Source organism: Ovis canadensis, chromosome 5, assembly GCF_042477335.2.
Source record: "Ovis canadensis isolate MfBH-ARS-UI-01 breed Bighorn chromosome 5, ARS-UI_OviCan_v2, whole genome shotgun sequence".
Classification (NCBI taxonomy): Eukaryota; Metazoa; Chordata; class Mammalia; order Artiodactyla; family Bovidae; genus Ovis; species Ovis canadensis.
In genome coordinates this window covers 46,948,944-46,959,367 of record NC_091249.1, presented here as the reverse complement: position 1 = coordinate 46,959,367, position 10,424 = coordinate 46,948,944, and the positions used below count along the sequence as shown (strand labels likewise).

Here is a 10,424-nt window from a genome sequence, read left to right as displayed (position 1 = left end):
TTGAGGAAAAGGCATGCTCAGAGAGCAGGAAAGACTTGGATCCTTTCCCTATGCATCTCTTCCATCTGACTGTTCCTGAGTTTATATATATATATATATATATATATATATATATATAACATTATATATATATAATTAATAATATGTAGTAAGTAACATGTTTCTCTGAGTTCTGTGACTCCATTTTGTGTGAATGAATCAATGATGCTCAAAGCAACTGAAGCACAGGTGGCAACCTTGATTTGCCACTGGCATCTGAGTGTGTGTGTGCTCTCGTAGGACTGAGCCCTTCTTCTGTGGAGTCTGGCGCTGTCTTTGAGTAGGTAGTGTCAGAACTGAGCTGCATCTGTACAGCTCTCAGTATGCGGTCCTCACTTGGTGGTATGGGGAACCCCCCGACCCTCCACACTGGACTTGGAACTATAGCTGATTCTGGAACACTGTGGGTTTGAATTTGTGGGTTTGAATCCACCTATAGGTGGATTTTTTTCAGTAAATACACATCTTTAGAGTCAACCAAACATAAATCAAGTTTCTATCTGAGGTTGGTTGAATCTGTGGATGTGAAACTTGTAAATACGAAGGGATCAACCTGACAGTACTTGAACTCGCTGGTCAATCTTAACTTCACTAAAAATGGGACAATTTTTCTACTTTCTATTGCAAAGCAATAGGATAGTACACAGCATCACTTACAAAATAAGCTTGTAGTAATGTGAAATTGCATCTAAATCTAATTAATTCTTTAGCTCTGACTGTTTATAAGGAAAATTAGGTAAAAGGCAGCATCTTAAATAACATCACAGAAATATGGTCAATAGACTTCTGTGGAAAATTCTACAGGATAAATTACTTAGTTTCTTCAATAAATCGGTGCCAAAAAAAGGAGGGAGAGCTGCTGTAGACTAACAGACACATCAGCCAATTGCAACATGTGGACCGTGTTTAAATGTTGATTTCAATGGACCATGTATAAAAAAGACATTTTAACCCGGTTGGAGGAAATTGAGTATGGCTTGGTTATTGTGCTAAGAAGAAATGATGATTAAATTTGGGGGGTGAGATAATGATGTTGTTGTTATGTATAAACAAGTTCTTATCTGTTGGAGATAAATACTATTACATTTAAGGAGAAATGACATAATGTCTGAGATTTGCATTAAAATAGAACTCCTCCCCCACCCTACCCAAACTCCTGAACTAAAATAAATGAGCAGAAAGCTAAGTGTGAGAATGAGTGTGTGTGTATGTGTCAGAACAAGAATGGCAGAATATTAATAATTGTTGAAACTGAGTGATGAGTAAACGGCACTGCATTCCTACTATATCATTCTTTTTACTTTGTGTATGTTTAAAAATTCCTACCACAAAAAATAATTAAAAGAAAAAATCCGTGTCCCTTCTTTTCTTGGGATCCAGCGAGAAACAGGAAGATTCACTCATCAGCAAACCCTCACGAGGCTGCCGTTGTCCTCTCTCCACTCTCTTCGCTGCCGGACACTTTCAGTCATTCCGCAATGTCCTTTCTAACGGGGGCCTGCCTCAGTCCCCAGGGTGTTCCTAATGAAAGCAGTGACTTCTGGGAGTCCACCCATCCACGTGTGCCAGCACTCCCACTGGATCCTGGCCAACACCTCGAAATGCGGTGTACCCTAATTCTAGAGTGGAGTCAGGAGGATCCAGATGGATTGCCACTTTTAACTGGTATAAATTACAGCCCACAAGCAGAGGTGTGCAAGAAATAGTATGACCATTTTTTTTTACAACTCCATTTAATTTGTATCTTAAGCCTTGATCCTGCTGGTGTCCTCTTTGGATTTCCATCCATCCCTATTTGGAAGTCATACAGGGCCAAGGTTTTGAGGGAGGGGCCGGAAGCATGGTCATTGTTGACTGGAGCGCACAGTGTAGTGAAGACATCCATTGGCTCGAACGCCTTGCCTCCTTTAGGTTTGGTAGCTCCTGTGCCATGTGGGCCTCCCTTGTGGCTCAGCGGTAAAGAATCTACCTGCCAATGCAGGAGACCCAGGTTCTATCTCTGGATCAGGAAGATACCCTGGAAAAGGAAATAGTAACCTGGTCCAGTATTCTTGCCTGGAAAATCCCATGGATAGGGAGCCTAGCAGTCTGTAGTCCATGGGGTCAAAAAGAGGCAGACAGGACTGAGCAGCTGAGCAGGCATGAGCCAGGTGTGGGACAGATTGCCATGATTTTGCCTGTATGCACACTACAGCCATCTCCTTCTGGAATTTTTGCCCCACCTACCCCTCCAACCACACTTGAGAGGCCTTTTCTCCTCCAGGATCCACAGGCGTCCCTCTCTGACTTAATTAGCGCCTTTCAACACTCCAAGAGGGAAACAAGACAGTATGTAATTTCAAAAACCTGCTTCTGTTACATTTCTGCTCAAGTATCTTCTCTTTTCCGTGGTGTTTGGGATTTCAGAAATAAAAGCCAAGGTCCTCAGCATGCCATTGCTGCTACACCCTGCCCTGTTCTTCCACTGGTCAGCAAACACAGGCTCTGCTACCCACTTGAATGCAGAAGGGAAAGAGTGAAATAAAGGGAGAAAAGAAAAAAAATAAACAGGAACAGATTAACATCTCAAAATATCCTGCTGCATTTGAAAGATGTGAGAGTTGAATTCATGGGCGAGGTTCTACTGGGAAAAATGAATTGTTCTTGAAAATGAGGTCTGTGCTGTTGCAGAGACAGCCTGGCCCCTAGGTCCACAGAATGCTCTGATGTCATCACTGAGGTCAGAGAATCCTGCCGTGGGCCCGACGACCTTTGAACTTTAACAGCCCTGCGCTGTGGAGAGCACTGGGCAGTGCTGCTGCTTTAAGTGGTCCGAGTTCTTCAGCCACTTCGAGACTCGACTGTTTTTACTCGATTTAAATATCAAGTCATTTCAGTGGGTCTCTGGAGAGCCAAGAAGGGCCAACCTGTAGCGAAGAGGAGGAGCTGGACGTGTGGCATCTTCTTCTAGGGGGTCTTCTAGTTGGGACGATGAAAAGGCGACAAAAGAGGAAACACCTGGAAAATGAAGAGTCCCAGGAGACTGCCGAGAAGGGAGGAGGTATGTGGGGGCAACTTGTCTGGGGCACAAGGGTTTCTGCCAACCTGAGCCTTCTCTAGGAAGGGGGTACTGAGAACCTGTTACATATGAAGCAGGGAGCAAGATACCATCACAGTCTTGGTGATGTTGCTGTATCCATCTCGGGGGAGGTCCCCGCGGTGTGAGATGACACAGGAAGGCCAGATGCCCCAGACAGATGGGAGGTCAGTCCTGCTGGTTTGAGCACTCTCCAGGGGCTACAGGCCTAGGGCTTCGTGGCACTCACAGAGGCTGTATCCTGCCTGTGCAGCCCTAGACATGCAGCTTTTCTCAATCTTCAAATTCTTTCTACTTCTCTTTGCTTTTTCCCTGGGGTCACGAGCTAGGGGACGTGAAGGATGCTGAGGCAGACCCATGGGTTACTTGGCCCCTTTTACCAAAGAGGAAAGAGAAGCCCCATGAGCTGAAGGCCTTGTTGAAAAATATCTCAGGCAGTGGAATGCTCTTCAAAAGGAGGTTGTTCGTCTAGGGATGGTCCTATAGAAAACATGGAGGTTTTATTTATTCAACAGGAAGAATTTCCTGAAGGAGATCAAGGGAGAGGGGAAGGGCCTTCCAGGACCTGAGACCACAGGGGTGGGGGTGAGAAATGTTGTTAGAGTCCTATGGGGAGGTCTGAGAGCCATGGCTACAGGGTGCCTGCGTGCATTAAGTGTAGGTGAGTAGTCACCCTGGTAGAGGGGGTGGTCACGTGAGGAAGTGGGGCAGAATGGGGCCCACCCCAGAGTTCCAGCTGGAGGCCTAGGCCCCAGATTAGAGCAGCACCTCCTACCGGGCCCAGGGCCCTGGCAACTGTAGGGTGGGACTTGGGAGCAGGCAGCAGCTGGGACAGGATGGGGAAAGCAATGATTGCCCTGCCCCTCACACATCAGAATATTTCTGTGTGTGGTGGAGGAAAGAGTGGGGAGAATGGGGATAGGGTGCTTATCAGCTATAAAGTCTTCATGGTAAAGTTCTTGTCACCCTGCCGGGACCTGGGTGACCCTCAGCATGTGTAAGGGGTGTTTCATGATGCAGTCACTCATACTCATACACACTGATGTAGCAGAAATGTCACACACCTCCACACATAAACTCCTTATTAAACCACACATTGAAAATTGGGTGTCCTGTATTTTTGTTTGCTAACTCTGGCACCCGCTGATGTATTATGTACTGATTATATTTTTATATAATTTATATTTTTGTTTAGTGTCTGTCTTCCCCTACAAGAATGCTCAGCTTTACCAGAGACCAGAATAATGGAATAGTGCCAGATACATAGTGACTGCTCACTGAATCTTATTGAATGAATGAATAAACACAAGCCATAAGTGCAAGCCACACCATGTAATGAGGAAGAGTTACATGTCCCATAATTCCTGAATTGTAAACAGAAACCATGCACACAAATGCCACAGACACAGATGCACACATTTGCACTGTGCTTACCATGCTGACTCCACACTTATCACAGACTTAGCTAATACACATCACTCATATTTCTATATACTTACAGTCGCCTCTCAGACCTACATCCCCCCAAATACACCAACAGAATAGTTACTGATTTTTAATTGAATCCTAAAGTATATACCAGGAAACATGCTCCAAAACATGTGTATTCACTGCAAACCATACACTACAAACCATGTGTAGTCACTAACATGTGTCAGACACTCGGTAAATATTTGTTGGACAGATGACTGATGAGCAAACATGTCCACACCACTCTCTCTCTCAGCCTCTAATTTCTCTCCCAGGAATCTCAAAATCACAAGAGGATCCCCCTCAGCTAGGATGCACTGCAGTGGCCCGAGTCTGCCCCCAAGGGTCAGGGGAGGTCTCTTCTGCTTCTGAATACTTCTCCTGTGTTTCTTCTCCACGCAAGCTCATCTATGGTGGTAAGGGTATGGGAATCCTTGAGTGTAGGGGTGCCTGGCTCTGGAGCAGGGACACATAGATCCCAACAAGGCTGAGCAGAAATCCAGGGTTCTCAGAGGTGGTCAGGGCCCTGTGGAGGAGCCTGGGGAGGACATCTGAGCTTTAGGAGGGCGTGGACCAAGCTCAGCGTGGGGATGTGTGAGTCTTGGTCCCACCATGGTGGGGAAGTTAAGGAGAGGGGCTAAAGAGGTCTGGGCTTGAAGTGGAGGGCAGAGGGATCAGGTTTAGCATCTTCAGAGGAACATGTAGGGCTTGTCTTTGCCTTTGTTTCCAGAGCTCGGCCCAATGGCAGGACCCTGCCACTCAGGTCCATACACCTCCCACGTGCATCTGCTCTCCACTCAGCCATTTCAGCCCAGACACCAACCCCAAGCAGGCGATTCCCCAGGGCCCTCCTCCTGTACCACAGCCCATCTCCCACAAGTAGCACATCGATGATATTCCCCAACTCACCTGCTCCTCGTGAACTCACCCACCAGCATCCCTCACATACCACAGCATGCCCCTGCACCACACTCTACACCCCTGCACACAGATATGGCTCCAGTATCTGCTCCCCCACCCACAGATGAAGAACCCACAGATGCCAACACATACCCCACCCCATTCTATGACCAACAAACTCCAAGCTCATGACACAACTATGTCATACAGATGTCCCTCCCCACAGCACCCTCAGCTCCTGGAAGGACCCATACATGTTCTTATGTTTCTAATTTCCTTTCCCAGGAGTCTGGAAGTTGCATCGAGACAGTCCCCAGCCTAGAGCACCCCTAGCCCATCTTCAAGAACAAGGGGAGATAGCTCCCCTGTCACCACGTGTCTCCTTCTCCTCCCCTTCATCCTACAAGACCTGTGCAACCTCTCTACATATGAACAAAGAAAAGAGGGGCATGAAAATATACTACATGCGGGTACAAATGAAAAAGGGTGTTGCTGTCTCCTGGGAGGCAGAGAAACCCTCAGAGTCGCTAGAAAAGCAGCCGAGGATGGAGGAAGTGACCCTTCCTGAGGACGTGTGGGTGGGGACTCCCCCCTCGGACGTGTCCACCAGAAACCTCCTGTCTGACAGCGAGCCCAGCGGGGAGGAGAAAGAGCACGAGGAGAGGGCTGAGTCTGACAGTCCCGTCCCAGGGTCACCCGCTGTCGAGGAGAGACCCCGGGCCAGGACACCCGACTGGCTGGTGACCATGGAGACTGGCTTCCGGTGCATGGCCTGCTGCCGGGTCTTCCCCAGCCTGGAGGTCCTGCAGGAACACGTGCAGAATGGCATCCGCGAGGGCTTCAGCTGCCACGTCTTTCATCTCACCATGGCCCAGCTGACAGGCAACGTGGAACCAGAGAACACCCCTGAGGAGGAGGTGGAGGACGAGGAGGAGGACGAGGACGGGGAGGACGAGGAGCAGAAGGAGAAGGAGAATGAGGAGCAGCAGCCTGCGGGGGAAGATGTCAGCTTGAGGAGACCCTGGAGCCAGTGTCCAGGCTGTGTGTTCCATTCTCCCAAGGACCGGAAGTGAGCAGGGGCCAGGGCTGCAGCGGGAGCTATGTCTTCTCCAGTCTTGTCTCTCCATCCTGGCTCAGAAGGGAGAAGTGGGGCTTTCTCACCTCAGGGGTCAACCGAAGGGGGTAACTGGGCCCCTTGCTTTTGGCCGAGGCATTTTAATAAAGTCATGACTGTACGAGAGAATTTATCCTGAGCTTTTCAGCTTCCCTTGGAAGTTCTCTTTAACTCAACATCTCTTAACTCAACTCAACATCTCTCTTGATTTCCACACAGCAACTGATAATTCATGGGCCAGAAGATCCTGGAAGATGGTGTGGCCTTCTCTCAGGAGAGGTGAGACCTGAGGCTGGCACGGTCTTCTGAGCCTATGTCACGAGGGCCCAGAGGAATCTAAGGGAAGGGGCCGAGGAGATGCTCTGGGTTACCTGATGGCTCTGCAGTCTCATCACCTTGGGGCCCATGCAACACTTGGGAGGGATTGACCTGTTGATTTGGACAAGAAGGTGGAGTTTTGGTTGAGTTTTGATTTTGATTTTGATTGAGTTCTCTCAGGGTCTCCATGACTGACTTCGACTCTAAGAGGATGTACTACCAGCTGTTCTTCTTGGTAGAGAGAGCTAGGAGTGGTCTGGAAAGAACCGGGGCCTCGCAAGACCCACAGTTTGAGGTCTTGAGAGCCTGTGACCTGAGCCAGGACCTCACCCTGACCACTGTACCTAGCCTTCTGGGACAGAGGAGAATGGGAGAGGGAATCATATGGAAATGAGGTCCCCGGAGGTCTGGAAATATATTCTAGAACCTTCATTGTTTGATCAGTTCAGTCACTCAGTCATGTCTGACTCTTTGTGACCCCATGGACTACAGCACACCAGGCTTTCCTGTCCATCACCAACTCCCAGAGCTTACTCAAACTCATTTCCATTGAGTCAGTGATGCCATCCAACCATCATTGTGTGATAGTTGATCTGGAGTCAGACTCTATGGTGTGTGTGGCTGTTGAGCTTCAAGGCAGAAGTGAAGGGTAACTCAACCAGCAGAGCTCCTGGTGCTTCTTGTCTCTTCCTGTCCTGCCTCATTTGTTTTGTCCCTTCCAGAGAGAAGAAAGGACTCTAGAGAGAGTAGCAGACAGAATGCCAGTGGTCTGAAGGAGGATGAAGGGGCTGGCATTCAGTTCAACATCATATGACAGTATAAACATGATATGTAATAAAGGGTGTTTCCCAAACCTTTCCTGGGTATTTTATTTAATTACATTTATCTACCTATGTGTCCATCTATCAGTCATCTACATCTATATCTCTAGTGGTTTGTTTGTAAACAAGGTTTCACACAAGCACTGAAGACATCCACCAGTCTTTTCCAGAAGCAGCAGTCCCCAAGCTCCCAGGGTTGATGAGGGTTCTGTGTGGCTAGTTTTCGAAGACTGGATGCCATGTTTCACATGCAAACATGGCCTACCACACTGAGTTCAGGTAAAGTCACCGGGAAGTGGCAGGTGCTGTGGGGACTGTGTCCAGTGGCTCATGATTGAAAATGCTGTGACCAGTATCTCAGAGGATGGAGGGTGGTGTATGTGTCTTCAGGGCTGGCTTGGGAGAGAGACTGGCATGGTTTCACAATGAATCACTGGGACAGAGGAGGAATTTCTCAGTCTTGAAGCTATTGATGGAACAGTTTCCTCCTGAGATGGTAAGACATTATTATAGTGCTGAAAGAGGGGCCATCTGACCTCCATGAGGAATTTGGAGAAGAGATCACCATGTTAGAAATCTAAGCCAATTCTGATGCATTTCATTTTCTAAATAAATTCTTATCCTAGCCTCTCAAGGTTTCGACTGCATCACCTCTGAACTATGTCTTCTCATCACTGCTACCATCCACTGGAGTCAAAGGCTCTGGGAGGCACTGAAGACTCATTTTGACGTATGATCCATGGTCTTTAAGGTAAGGGAGGAATAATGTATCTTCCTCATCTGGGCAAGGGGCCAAAATCAGGTTTTGGTAGGATTGATAGAAGGAAATCATTTTGCAGTTCAGAGATTTTTGTCAGTTTAAGCAGAATACTTCAGGAAGCAACAGTTAGAACTGGACATGGAACAACAGACTGGTTCCAAATAGGAAAAGGAGTACGTCAAGGCTGTATATTATCACCCTGCTTATTTAACTTATATGCAGAGTACATCATGAGAAACGCTGGATTGGAAGAAACACAAGCTGGAATCAAGATTGCCGGGAGAAATATCAATAACCTCAGATATGCAGATGACACCACCCTTATGGCAGAAAGTGAAGAGGAGCTAAAAAGCCTCTTGATGAAAGTGAAAGAGGAGAGTGAAAAAGTTGGCTTAAAGCTCAACATTCAGAAAACGAAGATCATGGCATCCAGTCCCATCACTTCATGGGAAATAGATGGGGAAACAGTGGAAACAGTGTCAGACTTAATTTTTTTGGGCTCCAAAATCACTGCAGATGGTGATTGCAGCCATGAAATTAAAAGACGCTTACTCCTTGGAAGAAAAGTTATGACCAACCTAGATAGTATATTCAAAAGCAGAGACATTACTTTGCTGACTAAGGTCTGTCTAGTCAAGACTATGGTTTTTCCTGTGGTCATGTATGGATGGGAGAGTTAGACTGTGAAGAAGGCTGAGTGCCGAAGAATTGATGGTTTTGAACTGTGGTGTTGAAGAAGACTCTTGAGAGTCCCTTGGACTGCAAGGAGATCCAACCAGTCCATTCTGAAGGAGATCAACCCTGGGATTTCTTTGGAAGGAATGATGCTAAAGCTGAAACTCCAGTACTTTGGCCACCTCATGGGAAGAGTTGACTCATTGGAAAAGACTCTGATGCTGGGAGGGATTTTGTGCAGGAGAAGAAGGGGATGACAGAGGATGAGATGGCTGGATGGCATCACTGACTCTATGGATGTGAGTCTGAGTGAACTCTAGGAGTTGCTGATGGACAGGGAGGCCTGGCGTGCTGCGATTCATGGGGTCGCAGAGTTGGACACGACTGAGTGACTGAACTGAACTGAACTGAACTGAAGCAGAATATGGTCTAATTCCAAAGTCCCATGGGTTTCTTGTTTTTTCCTCAGGATAGGTAAGGAGACTTCCACTGGGCTTCATTTAATCAACAATGGTTCCAGGGATCTGGTTTTGTCATTATTACTTAGAGAAAAATAACCCAGCTTCCCAAACTAAGCAGTCTTGAGAAAGAAGAATAGAGCTGGAGGAATCAACTTTCCTGAATTCAGATTATACTACAAAGTTACAGTTGTGAAGACAGTATGGTACAGGCACAAAAATAGAAACATAGACCAATGGAACAAGATAACCCATGCATCTATGGGTACCTTATATTTCACAAAGGAGGCAAGAGTATACAATGGGGGAAAGACAGCCTCTTCAATAAATGGTGCTGGGAGGAAAACTGGACAGCTACATGTGAAATAATGAAGTTAGAACATTTCCTAACGCCATACACAACTAAACTCAAAATGCATTAAAGACCTAAATGCAAGACCCAAAAACTATAAAATTCTTAGGGGGAAAACACAGGCAGAACTCGATGAGACAAATCAAAGCAAGATCCTCTATGACCCACCTCCTAGAGTAACAAATAAAAACCAAAGTAAGCAAGTGGGACCTTATTAAACTTAAAAGCTTTTGCACAGCAAAGGAAACTATAAGCAAGGTGAAAAGACCACCCTCATAGTGGGGGGAAATAATAGCAAATGAAGCAACTGACAAAGAATTAATTTCCAAAATATATAAGCAGTTCATACAACTCAATACCAGAAAAACAAACAACCCAATCAAAAAGTAGGGAAAAGACATAAACAGACATTTCTCCAAAGAAGACATACAGATGGCTAAC

At 46.6% G+C, this 10,424-nt stretch overlaps 1 protein-coding gene across 1 annotated transcript; it reads left to right on the top strand.

Moving 5' to 3' along the window:
• Nucleotides 1-1,873: 1,873 nt before the first annotated feature.
• FAM170A (family with sequence similarity 170 member A) lies at nt 1,874-6,728 on the top strand. Its single transcript, XM_069591702.1, has 3 exons — nt 1,874-3,079; nt 4,861-5,001; nt 5,771-6,728. The coding sequence occupies exons 1-3, from the start codon at nt 3,010-3,012 to the stop codon at nt 6,556-6,558; spliced, it is 999 nt and encodes a 332-aa protein (XP_069447803.1). The 5' UTR covers nt 1,874-3,009; the 3' UTR covers nt 6,559-6,728.
• The last annotated feature ends 3,696 nt before the right edge of the window (nt 6,729-10,424 follow it).

Bases quoted from the DNA above. Each gene is read 5' to 3' on its own strand.
- FAM170A (XM_069591702.1), top strand. From the start codon at position 3,010: ATGAAAAGGCGACAAAAGAGGAAACACCTGGAAAATGAAGAGTCCCAG. The intron at 3,080-4,860 runs GTATGTGGGGGC...TTTCTCTCCCAG, and splicing joins GACTGCCGAGAAGGGAGGAG to GAATCTCAAAATCACAAGAG. The intron at 5,002-5,770 runs GTAAGGGTATGG...TTCCTTTCCCAG, and splicing joins ACGCAAGCTCATCTATGGTG to GAGTCTGGAAGTTGCATCGA.